The following is a 17,333-nucleotide window of genomic DNA, read 5'->3' as shown; positions in this document are numbered from 1 at the left end:
CCGCCTATGTTCTCTGGGATCCACACTCCCTCCTTCTCCAGAGGTAACCTGTATCCTGAATTCGATGCCAGGGGTTCTAGGCATGCTTTAAACATGTATTCATGAACACTGTATATTGCATGTATTCATGAACACTGTATATTTTGCTTATTCAAGATTTGTATGTGTGTATCTATCTATAAAACACTGTATATATACTCCTGAAATTTGATTTATTTGCTCAACATTCTTTTTCTGAGATTTATCTAAGCTGATATACATAGATCTAATTCACTATCTTAAAAGACTATACTGTACAGTATTCCATTGCATAAATATACCAGTTTAAAAAATCATTCTACTTTCAATGGATATTTGGGTTGCTCCTAATAATTTGCCATAACAATGTATCGGCTCATGTCTTCTTAAAACTTGTGTGAGGAGTGGAAATGTTGGGTCAAAAGAGAGTATCTTCAGAACATTGACCACCTGTTGCCAGGCTGTTCTCAGAAGCAGCTCCACCAATTTACACACAGGTAAGAAGTATTAACAGTTGTAAATTCTACACGTCCTTACCAACAGTGGTTTTGCCAGACTTTTCCATTTTTGCCAATCTGGCGGGAGTGAGACTTGTATCTCACTATTGTTTTATTTTGGGTTTCTTAATGATTGGAAGAAAATCTTTTTTAATGCTGGATATTAATCTTTTGTCAGCTATACATGTTAAAATATCTTCTCCCAGTCTACAGCTTATATTTTGTTCTCTTTCTTAAATGGAGAAATATCACACAAGGACTGTGTATTCATATATATATATAAATGTAGATATAATATATATGTATGACTGTGTATTCATATGTATGTATTTCAGATATTATGTACATATATTAAAGGTGAGAGCTGGATGTGAATTCTCACAATATCTATTACAGGGATATTCTCATATCATATTTAAAGGAAGGGCTGCACTCATGATTTTAATACAAGGAAGCTCCAATGAACTTCTCCCCTACCATACCCTCTTTCTTCCCTCCCAGAGGGAGGGACTGCTAGTCTGAACTTTGTGACAATCATCCTCTTGCTTTGCTTTGCTTTCTTACTATTTCTGTATACATATTTAAATGATACATATTTTTAGTTTTACCTATTTTTTAATTTAAATAAATTTAATCATACTACATGTATTTTTGTGAGACTAGTTTCCTTCACTCTATATCTGTGAGGCTGCTCTATGTCAATGCATCGTCTTGTAGTTACTCACTTTTATTGCTCCATAATGCTGTTATACACAATTTCATATATATATATACATTATATTTTTCCTTCCTATATATATAATATATAAATTATATTTTCCCAATTGATGTATTTAGGCAACCAGTCCACTGTAGAGGACACTAGAGTTGTTTTCAGATGTTTGTTGTTTTAAGCAATGCTGCAGTGAACATCTACACACAGACCCCAGTGCATGAGTGTCATTTCTCTGACTATAGACCAGGAGGTGGGATAGATGAGAATACACATGGTGCGGTTTTTTCCAAGCAACTTTTTTACTCCTACCAGTAGCTGATGATTGTTTCTGTTACGCTATACCTTGCCAATGGTCAAAAATGTCACACTTAAATTTTTTCAATGTGGTGTGTACAAGATGGAATCTCTTCATAATATGTAATTCTTCAATTGCTGGTGACTTGGTTTTCTTCATTCGTGAAATGCCTATTCAAGACTTTTTCTCTGTTTTCTATTGGGTTATCTTTCTCTCATTCATTCGTGGGCATTACTCATGTATTTGTGATCCTAATCCTTTGTAGGTAACATAGGTTGCTAATGCCTTTCCAAATTTCTGGCATGGCTTTTCTCTCTTTGGTATCCACCCAATCGATGAACAGAAGTTTTTAATTGAAGGTAAGCCATGTAACAATCTTTCCTTTATGGCTTGTGATTTTTGTATTAAAAATCCCTTTCTCTGAGAACAAAGATATTTTCATTTATTACCTTCTAAAAACTGTATGGTTTTGCCCACCACATTTAGGTGTTTAATCCCCAGAACTGATTTTTATATATGGTGTAGGCATCCAATTTTTATGTGTGTAGGGATCCGATTTCTGTTGTTAAATATTAATCATCTCTTGTCCCAGTAAAGACTATCTCTTCATCACTGATTTACAATACCATCTTTGCCATATGTCAAATGTCCTTGGCCCATTTTTGCATTCTCTATTGTATTCCACTGGTCCATTTATCAATCCCCGCACCAATACCACCGTCTCTAAATTCTGTTCTAAATAATATCTTTCATTTCAATGGGATTTAATGCAGGAAGAGAAGCCACGTGTGTCATGGGTTTGCTATCTTGATCTTATCCCCTCCACCACTGTTTCAGGCAATAATAAATTGATTTCATTTTCACAATCCAATACACATTCAACTCATGGACTAGAATGCCAGCAATATCACTGAACCATACGAAATTGATGACATCTAGCCTTTTTGACCCAGAAAAATGGCAATATCATATACACCAACCTATACACATTTTAGTGATGTGGAATAATACCCCTTTAGGTTAATATCAGAAAATAATGTTAAAGAGCAATAAAAATACATTCACCAACAACGATTTCACAGTGTTTGACACTCGCCTTTAAAAATCCGTCCTAGCCCTCGGAAATCCATTTGATCTGAGCAGTTAAACACGACCACGTATTTCCCCAAACATCTTCCCATGTCTTTCGTAGTTTCTGTTTTGCCAGTGCCCGCGGGTCCTGCTGGAGCACCTCCCATGTTCATTCCCAAAGCCTGCGCTAAAGTGATATAGCATCTGCAAATGGGAATCAGAGAAAGCACCAGGAGTGTGGGAGAACACATTACTGCCCCAAAGCACAAGCCAGAGTCGGGTGTGACTGGAATGGGCCTGTCTGAGAATTTGAGCCGCCCATGTAAAAGAGGCTAGAGTACTTGATATTCACTAGAGGTAGTACAGTGATTGCAAACGTTTCTTGGGACAAGCTTTCTAAACTCCTCAGCCCTGACTTAAAACCTTCAGGCCTTCCTTGAGCTGTGGTCAGGATAAGTCATAAATCAGGGAACCATATAAGCCGGGGTATACTGGCAGATGGGGAACAACTGGCCCTCCAGGAAAAATAAGGAAATAAATCTGATTTTCATGTTTGCCAGTTGCAGTGGTATAAATACTTCCACTAGGGCTCATGACAAGCTACCGACGTGGTATCACAAAACTGGGAAGAGATGCGTACAGTTGACTCTCAAAAGCTGGTATGAGGGCGTCTGGGTGGCTCAGTTAGTTAAGCATCTGCCTTCGGCTCAGGTTATGATCCGAGGGTCCTGGGATCGAGTCCCATGTCAGGCTCCCTGCTCAGTGGGGAGTCTGCTTCTCCCTCTGACCCTACCCCTCTCATGCTCTCTCTCTCATTCTCTCTCTCCCAAATAAATAAATAAAGTATTAAAAAAAAAAAAAAAAGCTGGTATGAGTCAACTCCAGGACACCATTGCAAATAAATCATTTTACTATGAAATTTTTCACTCATTGAGGTAACTATAAAGAATAATATAATGAATCTTCTTGTATCCATGATCCAGCTTAAGTTGTATGTGTTTCAGATCTAAGTAAAACTTAGTGAAGCTTCCTGAGACATGAAGCTTTATATGCAAACCTCAGTGGAAGAGGAAACTCATGGACATGTTTATGCTACAGTGCTGGGCATACAGAAGGAGGTTGGATGAATCAAGAGACTAAAGACATAATGCCTGCAGGCAGCCCTATTTAAAGGAACAGCAGAATTAATCATTCTATGACCCAATTTAAGTCAAGTCTACAAATACTTATTGAGCGTCTTCTATGTACAGCATATTGAACTAGGTGTTGTGGGATATGTAGAGATGAAAAAGGCCCAGTTCTCTCTGATGTCACATACTGGAAAGAACTGTGAGGAGATTGGCCATTGCCTGTTTATTCATACTGGACCAAGAAACTTGACTTTAGGTGTCCATTTCTACATTTGGAAAACCAGGAGACTAAATTCAATCATCTCCAAGGTCCCTTCCTTCTTTGCAATTCTAACGACTTCCCTTTATGGTGCCGGAGATATTTTTCCATCTTGCAATCTAAAATTCATTACTATATTACTCACAGTCAATGTTCAAGCTTGCTTTCATTCTTTTATCTTTTTTCTGCTTCACAAAAATGTAATGCACGTGTACGTTTAAGTAATAACCTTGGTTATTTCATTGTTAGACTGACTTTGATGAGCTAGCATAGACCTAACACAACAGCAATATGCTTCTATTAATATTTCAAATGCAATTTGAAAGCAATGTTAAGCACATCGTTTAATTACAAAGTGGAATAACAAAAACTGAGTGTCCTACCTATCTGTTAATGGAGTGATGACAAGACGGTCAGTGCATCCCAGAAATTCATTCTGGTAAATAAAATCCACATCTGTAATAGACACCACAGTTTGATCCAAATCTTCCTTAAAATAAAATCTACTCTGTTTTAGCCATTCAAAGTCAGTAACTGATTTGATATGCATTTTTACCTTAAAAACATGAAATACAAAGAGATTACATACTGAATTGCAATAGCATAAAACACAAGCATATGGGCAGTTTTTATTCACTCCTTTGTGAACTGATTCTCATTTATTTAACATATATTTCTTGGGTCCCTCCTTGGGCCTGACACTGTGCTGTGTAAACACAGACAGGCATTGTTCCTGCCTTCTAGAGTCGACAAAAGAAGATAAAAGACAAACAGATAAGCAAGTAATTGCAAAAACAGTATGAAAAGAAATTCAGGGTTCATGGAAATATGTAGCAAGAGGATCCTAATGTAGTCTAGGGGGCCTGAAAGGGATACTTGGAGAAAGAAATATTCAAACTAAAACCTGAAAAAAAATAGTAGGAATTACCCAGGGAAACAAAACCGAAAGAAAAAAACAAGTAAGTTTTTAAAAAGGGTAAAATGTCCTAGGCAAAGATCCAGAAGATCTGGCTGCATGTTCAAGGAACTGAAAGAAGTTCAGTATAGCTAAGGCATCTGGGACTTGAGAGAAAGAGAGCTGAGGCTTCACAGGACATGGAAACAGAGTTGAGCAGTGTTCTCAGAGCAAAAAGAAGCCCCCGAAGGGATTAGCAGGGAGAGCACAGTCAGTTACGCACACGTGCCTTCCTACACCAGCACTGTGGCCAAACCCACCAACCTGCCGGGTCATCAGCGTACTGCTATGGGCAAGAGGTCCTGGGCTCCCACAGCTGTGCATGCAAGAGAGAGAAACCAGGGAAGCACATTTAGGAACAACATCCCACCACAACCACATTCTCAGGCGCTTCATGATTCTCCATGGGCAAACTTGGAGAAAACTCGGTCCTGCCCACTCAGGGGAATCATCACAGGAAAGTGGTAAATGACCCCTATCGCTGCTCTTAAACTCGGTCCCACTTCCAGGTCGTTCAGCTGGCCTCTGACAACCCTGCCATGTTCTGGTCTCCATCTAATCAAGTCTCCATGCTGTGTACAGTCTTGCTTTTTGTCATCATCATTTGTTTATGACCTTGTTTCCCCCTGAAGTTAGGAATTCTGGCTTCTGGGCTAAAGCACAGTTTGTATTCATCACCTTAAAGAGCAACTTTCAGGTAACATGATCCAGTGTCTCCCCCAGGGACTCTCTCTCCCACACAGGACCTGCACCATGGAAATGCTGTCAACTGACCTCTCTCAACAATCCTTTAAGATGGTGAGGAGGAGATGGAAGATGAAGAAAAAAGAATAGCTAATACTGATTGAGTTCTTACCGTGTATCAGGCTGTTCTAAGCATCATACATGGAAAAATAAAATGCAAATAAGCCAGCCGTGAGATCTCATTTTAGTTGGGATGCAGAGAGACCATGAGTTCAATAGTAATTAAGACAAAAAGAATACAGTTATGTGGTTTTAATTGTGTATCAGTTTTTCTTTTTAAAAACCCATTCTGTATATAAAGTAAAGCTTTGCTCAGCGCTTAAATCTAAAAGAAATTTCTTCCATGGGATTTCAGCTTCAAGAGCCAGTGAGAGAGGGGTGCCTGGGTGGCTCTGTTGGTTGGCTATCTGCCTTCGGCTCAGGTCATGATCCCAGAGTTCTGGGATTGAGCTCTGCTTCCAGTTCCTTGCTCAGCAGGGAGCCTGCTTCTCCCTCTGCCCACCGCTCCCCCTGCTTGTACTCTCTCTCTCTCTCTGTCAAATAAATCAATAAAATCTTTAAAAAAAAAAAAGTGAGTCAGCAAGAAATGTTAGCCGCATGCTCTTCACAGATACAGTAATCGATTCCACAGGAGTTTCTTGAGGTGGACTTCAAAGAAAGCCAAAGTATGATAGTAACTGCAATTTAGTGAAAGCAACTCTGTAGATGGCTAAGGAACTATGGTCTGAGTATGCAGCTCTCTGATGACTGGCTTGATCAGAAGATCCAGAGATAAATCCTAGAGCAGTGTTTCCTCAACTTGAACATGCATATACGAATCACCTGGGAATCTTGAAATGCAGATTCTGATTCAGTGGGGGGTGGGGTGAGGGGAGGGGGTTGGAGATTCTGCTTTTCTAACCAGCTCCCAGGAGATGCTAATGCAACTGGTTGGCATATAATAATACTTTGAGAAGTGAGGGTCTAGATTCCAGGGGAATAAATGGACTGCATGTCCTTCAACCTTCCATAAATATGACTTATCTGATAGAATTCTTTTTTTTTAAGATTTTATTTATTTATTTGAGAGAGAGAGAACAATCAGGGGGAGAGAGAGAAGCAGACTCTCTGCTGAGCAGGGAGCCCAATGTGGGGCTTGATCCCAGGACCCCAGGATCATGACCTGAGCAGAAGGCAGATGCTTAACCCACTGAGCCACCCAGGTGCCCTGATCAGAGCTTTTGATACAAGTTTGAAACCAGTAGTCTCTGATCATATTCTCTAAAAAAGAGCCCCAAGTTGTATGAATTACATGTCCCTGGTGAAGAAAAGAGATGCCTTTAAGATGAATCAAATCATATCAAATCAACTGATGGTTGTTAAAGACAAAGATAGTCAGATGGTCGAACCATGAGAGACGATGGACTGAAAAACAAACTGAGGGTTCTAGAGGGGAGGGGAGGTGGGAGGATGGGTTAGCCTGGTGGTGGGTATTGAGGAGGGCACATTCTGCATGGAGCACTGGGTGTTATGCACAAACAATGAATCATGGAACACTACATCTAAAACTAATGATGTAATGTATGGGGATTAACATAAGAATAAAAAAATTAAAAAAAAAAAGATAGATGGTGTTATATCAAAACCTCCTGGGTTTATACCCTATAATGATAACCACTGCTTTAGGAGAACTTTGGCTTGCTCAAGACCTCTGGTTAGAGTCCTGTTCCTGAAGGGAGTTCACATACCACCCCTCCTACTCTCACCCTACAGAACCTTGTCCAGATCAAGCCCATGATGCCCTGTTGGACACTATCGATCAGACACGTTATCAGTGAGACTTCTCTGCAGCTTGATTCTATTTGATCAAGACTTCTTTCTGAATGAAGCAAATAACTCATGACCAGTCCCACTTATACTGTATCATGTCCCTGGTGGTTTGGTGTAATGGAACAAGTAGTTAGTTCACATCTCCTCAGTTGGTTCCAGACTTTCAGAATGCCATATATGAATATACACATATGGTTGTTTGAACCACCAAATAGGGTATTCGTAGCCATAGTATATATGGAGACAGGTGCAGAAAAGAACCAAGTAGATGGAAGGTTCATATACGTTAGAGAATAGATGTAATACTTAACTGTTCATTATTAGGAGCACTAAATTGTTAATTAGTACACTGAATTAGTTTAAGAAAAAAAAAGATACTTTACCAAGTCATCAAAAATATCTCTCTGATGCACATGGATGGTAATCAGAGTTTCAAACTTCACTCTATCAAACTTGCTTAGGTCATGTGTTGTCTGACTAATTAGAGTATTTAGAATATCCAAAAATTTCTGATTGGTCACATGCATGATTTTCCTGTCATCTTTTGCATTATTTAAAGCCTCTTCTGAATCATGTGTCCACAACATCTGAATTCCCAGAAGCCCCACCTATGCATCCAGAAGAAAAATAATAAGTAAATTTTCCAACTATTTAAAGCACGTCTATGATAAAATTTGGTGGTCACTCACCCAATGTGAAGGTGAACAAGGTTGACCCACTTTAAACTAAAAAGAGATATGCATTTCTCCACTCCCAAAAGGGGAAAAATAAACATTTAAAGTTCTAACTACTGATATTTAATGACTTCAATGCAGAGAGATAAATAGTAATTTAAACGATGGCTACCATTTATGGAGTTGTATGTGTTTTATGAAGGATGCTTAGGAAATTTTTCTATAAAGGGTCTGCGACCACCAGATAGCTCCATATGATGATTTTTCTTTGTCAAGGAAAGCAAACAGAATTACTAGACTCATTGTTGTGTGTTTTTCTGTAGCAAGGTTTCCCAAAGGTCTCTCTGCAACTTCTAGAAACAGTACACTATCTCCTTTCTTGATCTCCCACTCTCTTTATCATCCGTACCTTTTCCTACATCTACTTCTCTCTATATATATTTATCTGAAGGAGAGAGAGAGAGTGACAGAAAATGAGAGAGGGGAGAAGCTAGTCCTTTTTCTCCTGATGAGGGCATAAGGAAATTGTGACTGTCACCTTGCCTACAATTTCTACCCCGGGAAAGGAGTAAAATTGTCGGAACATGGCCCTCACCTTGCTGCACCAGTCATCCCTTTAGGAGCTTTTGTTCATCAGCAGAGTCGAGCAACAGATCCAAGATCATTTGGACCAAAGGCAACATCACATTTGGCGGAGGGCTGAGAGCAGAGTGAGTGGCATGGGGATACTGCTGGGCACAGCATTTAATGTGGCTAAGGCAGGAATATAACACTTTCCTTATCCCTGCCTCAAGACTGCAAAATGTTTTCTGCTAGAGCAGTGGCCAATCCTGCGGGTCTGCATAAATGAAGGCACCTGACTGGGGTGAGAGCAACCTGATGTGGAGGAAACCTCCCATGTCAGGAAGCTCCCAGTAGCAAGCCAATTCTGACTCCAGCAGCAGCAGCTGATGGGGCAAGAGAGGAAAAGCAAAAAACAAACAAACAAACAGCCACAAAACCAAAATACCCGGCAGTGTAAGGCTATCTGATTTAGAGACACAGACCCACAATCTCTGAGAAATCACTGCTTAATGGTATATTCTAAAAACTAATCTTTAAAAGCCTGGCTGGCTCAAAGCATGCAACCCTTGATCTCAGGGTTGTGTAGTTCAAGCCCCAGGTTGGGTATAGAGATTACTCAAAAATAAAATGACTATCCTGAGTCACCAAGGAAAGTTTAAATTATGTTTTTTATTCAATTTAAGAAGTCAGGAGACTTAATGGTGAAAACTGGAGGATGTCTCATTAAAATAAAAACAAAACAAGAATGCTCATTCTCCTCAGTGTTACTCACTGCCTGTAATAAGCATGTTAAAAATGCTAGAAGGGAACACACTAAAATATTAAATCATCATTTCCGGATGGTAGAAGTAAGTAATGTACATATTGAATAAATATTCATGTATAGAGTATATACTGGATGAATATATACCTTAATTACTCTTTAAAGCAATTTCTCCAAATAACTAAAATTTGCCCGCTAAAACTATTTAAAATTTCATCTCCTTACTGTGTCGTATACACACTACAGAAAATCCTGATGGCTGGTCAACTTTCCTGCTATATCCTGCTCAACTTCACTCCTGCTCTGAACTTGCTTTCAGTTCTCCACGTAATGTTAACTGCTCTGTCTAAATTAGACTGATCGTCTCCTTCAGAATATACAGGCGATCAAGCTTTCCTGGGAGAGGGCAAGTGTACTGATTTGGTCTAAGGAGCTATTTTTCTCACCTTACCAAATGACGTATTTTATAAAACTTCATCACAAAGGTAATAAAGCTGATAAGGGTATTAAAGTTTGCCAAGGAGATTATACAATACAAAAATATTAAATACAATATCAAAATATTCTCTCCAATAAAGGTTGATTCTATGTCGCTACTTGTGTCATTTGAATAAGTAATTTCCTATCATTTCAGCTATCTCCGCTGTGTGTGCACTAAGTTGGGATTTGGAGGCTGGGCCGGGAGGGACAGTTAGAGAAGTACAGTTTGGGTAAAAACTACCTATATTTTCCTTGGATATCTCTTGCCTTCTCTCCTACACTATCTCTGACCCAGATCACAAAGCATCATTCTTCATTTACTTTGGCTGAAATTTGAAAATTTGAATGAAACTGTTGGCTCTTCTTTTCCTGCACCCAGTTTTAATAATACTTGGTGCATCGTGAAGCATTCCTGAGAGCTATTAAAGAGAACACCTGCTCCAACCCCAGGCTCTTCAAGGTCCTGTCCTGTTAGGAGGTTAGTTGCATGACAAGGTCTCCTTTAACAGATTATGCCAACTTTTAATCCCTTGAAGTGAAAATACACAAAAGGCAAGATAGATTTTGTTTCAGCAAAAGCTATGCTCATTCCTTTTATATATGTCTGTATTCCTGTCTATATCTGTATCTATATCTATCCATACATAGACATATGGAAAATATACCATCTAATCCATCCATAGATGTCTTTCATACACAGATAGGTGTGTCTTCTATATAAGATGAAATTTTCCATTAGTGACCTTAGTCTTAGTATTATCCTTAATGATGGGAGAAGAGTGGCAAATCCTCTTCCGGGGAATGGGATGGGTTGGCCTAGAACGGTGTAGGTAGACATGTAGGTAGATGGCAGCTGAGGGTGGGAAGGCCTCCCCAGAGTTCAGAGCTACGACAGCTGCCACACCATCAGGCCAACTGCTTCCCAAGTATCTTTCCCCCTTATTTCCACCATTTTAAACATTATATAGTCTCACCTGTGCAGGGAAGTGATTGAGGAAAGGTAAGAGTTGAAATCCTGAATCACTGATTTGGTAGAATGCAGATCTAATTATATTATGTAGGGATGACATCTGCATTTTTAACAAATCCATAAGCCAAATCTCCACAGGACCTTTGGCCATAACAGGACTATCCAACTAAAAAATATATTACAGATACATTACAAATTGATAATAATTTCCTATTTTTACAAATGTCACACTTCACTCGATAAATCATAGTACCTCAGTGCAAAGCAAATAATTTTACACAGTATATTCAGAACACGAGAAAAATCAACTAATATTGTAGGTGGAAGGAACTAGAAACATCATCTGGTCTAAAATTTTCATCTTCCAGATGATAGAACAAGTCTCAGAGAAGTCAAATAAACTCATTTGTAACCAAGCCAGGGTGAAAGGACTAGACCCCAAGTCCACCCTCCTCCCCCACTCTCTGTTGTTCAAAAGAGAACTGCTTCTCCTCAACCTAAATTTTTGAAGAAATCCAAATAACAAAATTGTAACCATGTTAAATTACAATAATTTTTTCTCCTTCTCTTGATACGACGGCCAGGATACGATCGTAGTCTTTTGCATGAAATGTCACCTCATTTATGTTGTCAGATACTGCAGGGAGATGTGGCTACAGAAAGCACAAGACAGAGCAAAAACATCATACATGAGGCTAAACACAAAAGCCACTGAGGCGTATTTAAAAGCCTTAACATGTATTGACTTTGAAAGAGATTAAGAATTTACCTAATGGTGTCAACGAATAAAGACACAAACAAAGCACTGCTTTGACCCCCGATTGACTTGGAGGCCCACTTTTTAAGATCCAGCCCCACAGCCTGTTTCCTGCAAACGCCCTTGTTCCGCTATCGAGGCTGGACTAAGACTGTCACCTTCCTCCACATGGAGACTGAACCCCGTGGTTCCTACCCACGTCCCTCCCAGACACAGCTCTGTCCTGCTTCTCTCCTATTTCTCTCTCTGCCTGACACAGCTTTGATTTCCCTCCTCTCTTTTTGCTTCCCTCCAGCTCCCTGGAAACCATCAAGGAAGACGTTAGTAGCGGCTTCCCAGATTGCCAAACCAGACACAGCCCTGGAATGGGTGTTTCAGTGCCTCCCACACCTGGTTCTTTGTCACTTTTCTCCACTTTCTGGAAGTATGGCCCTTGGAAATGGCTAAAAGCACTTGAGAAGCACTTGGATTTGGACAAATCTAAACCACAATCCCTATTTGATCTAAAAAAATTTAGACTAAAATGCTCACAATAATGAATTACATTTAGTGAGCACATACTGTGTTCTAGATACTTTCCAGTACATGATCTCATGTAATCCGTGACAATCCTTTAAGGTGGGAACCATTAACATCCCTATTTTACAGATGAGGAAACTGAGGCATGAGAAAATTAAGAAGCTGGTTAAGGTCACTCAGCTGTTGAGTTGCATGATCAGTGACTCTTGCCTCAGGTTGATGAGCTCAGAATACACAGAAAATAGGATATTTTATCCTCAACATAATTTTTAATACTCTCTTGCCTGTTCTTTTTAGATGCTAACTTCATTTTTATTATTAATTATGTATGCTGTGTAAAAAAGCAATTTAGGTAACAGATTTTAAGATTATACCTGTATGGTGTGGGAGTCACTGGCTTGTCCAAGAATTTCCAGGAGAACTGGATCAGATACAAAGAAGAATCTTGGAAACAGTAATCTCTTCTTCTCCAAATACCTTTGAATAAAGTCATGTTACCAAATGACTTCTTCTGAATTATTAATTTTTTTTATTTATTTATTTGAGAGATAGAGTGAGCGAGAGAGAGAAAGCACACATGAGCAGGGGCAGAGGGAGAGGGAAAAGCAGGCTTCCCCGCTGAGCACGGAGCCTGATGCGGGGCTCCATCTGAGGACCCTGGGATCATGACCTAAGCTGAAGGCAGACGCTTAACTGACTGAGCCACACAGGCGCCCCTGAATTATTAATTTTGGGGGTTATTTTAGCCAAGACACAATCCCTAACATCTTTAGTAAGATAAAACCAAACACCTATGGTCATTTCCTATTTGCCTCTGAAATGTTTGGTTAGAACCAGTCTGTGCTCGGTCACAGATGGCATTTGGGAAAGCAAGTGGAAATAAAGGGATTCAGAGTGAGCCTGCTCCATCATCTATGGTCTTCTTTCTCAAAAGCCCTCCTGTTGATGCAGAGAACAAAGGCAAAAAGAAATGTAGATAAAATTAAATTTCCTAACTTGCAGCCCATTCACAAATATTTGAGACAGGCAGAATACAACATTCCTCCAGGAACTCCCAACTGTCTTAATGTTAATGCCTTACTAGAGGAAAAAACAACCTTAGCTTGACAATAGCCAGGATCCTATAAGTCTTCTTTAGCGTATGAAAATCCTTTTGGAAACTTCCTTTGTCTTTACCTCCCCCACCTCCAAAATATATAATCAGTTGCTCCTCACAACCCAAGTGCGAGTGCAGATCTTTCTGCCCACAGGGGTCCTGTCTCTGTGCTTTAATAAAGCCACCTTTTTGAACCCCCACTTCAAATCACATCACCATGGCCTTTCTAGGGGTATTGTGAACTTCATGGCTTAAACCCAGGATGAACACATAATTATCTCCAAGCCAGGATACTGGGGGAGCACTGGGGGGACCAACTAGCCATGAAGTCAAGACAGAGGCATAAACTTGGATAAACTAGGATATACCATAACTCTATTTCAAACAGAAATTGAGAATGAACTGCTTTTTAAGAAAACCATCTGTGGATTCATCTGGTTAATTGCTGGCTTAGTGCACATCTCTACTCCATTTCTGTAGTGGGTTGAATGGTAGTCCCCCAGAAGACATGTCCTCGTCCTAATCCCTGGAAGCAGTGCATGTGGCCTTATTTGGAAAAAGGGCCATTGTAGATGTATTGAAGTTAAGGATCTTTTTTTTTTAAGATTTTATTTATTTATTTGACAGAGAGAGACATAGTGAGAGAGGGAACGAAAGCAGGGGGAGCGGAAGAGGGAGAAGCAGTCTCCCTGTCGAGCAGGGAGCCCGATGCAGGGCTCCATCCCAAGACCCTGAGATCATGACCTGAGCTGAAGGCAGATGCTTAGCGACTGAGCCACCCAGGCACCTCAAAGTTAAGGATCTTGAGAAGAGAGAATCCTAGATGATCCAGATGAGTCCTAAATCCCATCATAAGAATCCTCATAAGGGACACACAGGAAGAAGAGGAGAAGGACATGAGAAGACAGAGAGATCTAAATTATGTAGCCACAAGCCAAGGAACTCCTAGAGCCACCAGAAGCTTGGAGAGGCAAGGAAAGATTCTCCGTTAGCACCTTCCGAAAGTGCGGACACCTCGATTTCAGGTTTCTTGCCTCCCGAAGTGTAAGCAAATAAATAAATGTCTGTTGTTTTAAGCCACCCACTTGGTGGGAATTTGTTACAGTGACCCTATAAAACTACTAAAATTTTGTCTTAACTCCTCAACCCCCAAATCTATGGGGTCTTTTTTGCAGGAAAATTAAATTTATGCTACATTCCTAGAGCCACTTCAGCCATCCCTACCAAACCAGAAATGCCGTCAATATTATTTACTTGTATGGGATAAAACACCATCACATATAAAATGAGAGGAAACTTAAAACTTCAGCTCTTACCCTGTGAGTGACTTCTGACATACTTCCAACTGTTCATGCAAATGAGGTAAAAGCTGCCCCATGGTTTCATCTCCAACACAGCAACTGATCACATTGGGGTTCTCGTGAGCTCGCTGCATTATCTTCATCCATGACTTGTCAATATTCTGAAACCGCTTTGCTTCCTAAAAACAAACTCCTAGTTAGGAAAAATTAGCATTTGAATAAAGCAAAGTCTTCATTTTGGAATTTCCTAGAGTTCCTCAGACCGGCTTCTACTAGTTCTCAGTCTACATAATTTAAAGTAGCAATTTTTTTTCATCTGAATTAATTCTGGACAACAAAAACCCAAAGTCATAAAACTGCTTATTGAAATACTGCTTTGTCACAATGGGACTTATTGTTTATTTGTTTTCTTATATTTAATACATTTTTCAAAATGCCACACAATTAATTTGCAGAGCTATCAACTTAAAGCTCAAATCTAGTCTTTCAGCACCCCAGGTGTTTGGTTTGATGAGCAAACTGAAGAAGCATGAAAATAATTTGATCTCAAGATCCTCTGAATAATTACAGCTCAAAAATACCCCAGGAAAAAGAAAAAAAACAAAACAAAACAGTGAAACCCCAAAACAAAGCTTCATTTACGTTTTTGCAAATGAAATTTCTCTATTTACTATGGATGATATTAAGCTTTGCATTCAATTGTAAAAATGCCTCTAGAAATGGCATAATCTTGACTCCTTGAAAACTTTCAAGGGTATTTTTTTAAAACAATGCAACTTTCCGATTGAAAAAGAAAAGAATTATGTTCAAAACATGTGTTATTACAAAGGGAAAAAAAGAAAAGAATTATGTTCAAAACATGTGTTATTACAAAGGGAAATGAGCCCTTTTCAAAGCTCTTTTATCCTTGATTTTTAATTTATATAGATCCTGTATTTATAGAAATTCAGAAAGAGCAGGCTTAATTTCATAAGAGGGACGTTACCTTCATAGAACAAAGCTATTAGTAAGTTTATTTATTTAAAAGGCCCAAATAAAGCTGTTTTAAAGATTTTTGTTAAGGGCTTCTAAAACTGTTTCTTTGCCCCATGGTATATACCTGATCTATTACTGGTCAACTTACTAATAGTTAATTTGTGTTTACACAATACAGATTAATTTAATCCTACTCTCAGAGGAAGATTATAAGGTGACCTCTTAGAAGAAATGAACTACTATAATTTAATAGTACCATATTTGAATGTACCTCACATCTTCAGACAACCTGGAAATTTGAAAATATGTGCGTTTCTTCTTTCTACTAAAATAAATTAAGAAATCAGCACATTTTTAAAACTTATTTTGCCAAGGAGCTGGATAGTAAATATTTTAGGCTTTGCAGGTCATATGGTCTCTGTTACAACTACTGAACTTTGCTGTTGCAATGCTAAAGTAGCCATAGACAGAACATAAATGAATAGGTATGGCTGTGTTTTAATAAAACTTATTTACAAAAACAGGTGCGTGTGCCAGAGATTGCAAACCCTGGTTTAAATAATCAAGATACAGCCATATGTCTTTGTAAAGATTTCTACAGAGACATATGGACAACACACATCAAACTGTACTATCAGTAGTTACAAAAACCATATTTACCTGAGGCAGCTGTTTGGCAATATCTCCACCTACAAAGACAGCTTCAAGATAAACCCAAAGGTTCTGGACTACTAGCCACTCTTCAATTATATCTGAGGAAGTAGACAATTTATACACCCAATTCTGGATAGTTTTTTTAAATGGAGCATTATATCTGAAAGTAAAAATGGAAAAATATTATATTTTAAGGATGATGCAGAAAATAATATGGCCTAACAAAGTAAATTAGAGGAGAAACATTCTTTTGAAAGTGAACTTTTTTTTTTTTCCTAAAAGGCAGTTCCTAATAAATTTCACACAGCTAATGAGATATTTGCTTTTCTAGGAGTAAAACTCATATCATTATAGCGATTTTACTTGTTTCTGTGTATGAGTCACAGACCAGAAGATGAACCAAGTTTTGTGACACGGGGAGGTCCAGCAAAGGAATTGTGCTGGCTGTTTCTGGGATGAAAGGGAACACATTGGATAAGGTGTTTTTACAAGACTTCTGTGAACCAAATCCAAGTGAGCACTGCCTGCAAGAATAACACATAGAACACTGTTCCTGGTCTGTGAAACTATCACCACAAGGCCAATGTCAAGATTGAGGGTTGATGTCCACCTATAGATGTGCTCTTCTCACCCACAGACTGCTAATTCCACCAGGCACTGTGCCTAGATTCTACGGTGTTAGAGATCCAAAACAGTTGCCCCCAAATAGCATGCTTCCTGTTTTCTCAACATCAGAGCTAGCTGCAGAGTTCGTGAGAATTCAAGGTGTCCAGAAAGCTGGGCACAGCCAAGAAAGACAAAAAAAATACAGGGGATGTCATGCAAGAAGTGATGGGAAGCTACTGGGTAAAGACCCAATTACCTACAGTTGGATTAAGAAGCTGACTTCAGTTTGTGGCAATGACAAGTAGGTTCGATGTGGTGTAGTGATATTGCTGGTGAGTGGCACTTACTGACAAGGTTCTTCAGACTTTTCTGGATCCAGGGCAGGGTGACTTGACAGTGCTCACATATATAAGGGGGTTCTTCTGGGTATAGTCTGACACCTGAATGCAACCCATAACTTCTCTAGAAGCCTATGCTATAC

The 17,333-nt window shown here is 39.2% G+C and overlaps 1 protein-coding gene across 1 annotated transcript in view; it reads right to left on the bottom strand.

Annotated features, from left to right (window-relative positions):
• DNAH8 (dynein axonemal heavy chain 8) overlaps positions 1–17,333 on the bottom strand; it is a 396,454-nt gene that overhangs the window by 210,882 nt on the left and 168,239 nt on the right. Inside the window, exons 37-44 of the mRNA XM_064597567.1 lie at positions 16,253–16,406; positions 14,633–14,796; positions 12,595–12,697; positions 11,493–11,597; positions 10,949–11,110; positions 7,877–8,101; positions 4,369–4,541; positions 2,622–2,800 (exon numbers count right to left, since the gene is read on the bottom strand). Of these exons, the coding sequence (XP_064453637.1) occupies positions 2,622–2,800; positions 4,369–4,541; positions 7,877–8,101; positions 10,949–11,110; positions 11,493–11,597; positions 12,595–12,697; positions 14,633–14,796; positions 16,253–16,406 (1,265 nt within the window). The remainder of the gene's footprint in view (positions 1–2,621; positions 2,801–4,368; positions 4,542–7,876; positions 8,102–10,948; positions 11,111–11,492; positions 11,598–12,594; positions 12,698–14,632; positions 14,797–16,252; positions 16,407–17,333) is intronic.

This window comes from Mirounga angustirostris, unplaced genomic scaffold (assembly GCF_029215605.1).
Source record: "Mirounga angustirostris isolate CCGP_5_RB_7025 unplaced genomic scaffold, mMirAng1.0.hap1 SCAF_8, whole genome shotgun sequence".
NCBI classification, from domain to species: Eukaryota; Metazoa; Chordata; class Mammalia; order Carnivora; family Phocidae; genus Mirounga; species Mirounga angustirostris.
This window is presented reverse-complemented; position numbering and strand designations above follow the sequence as displayed.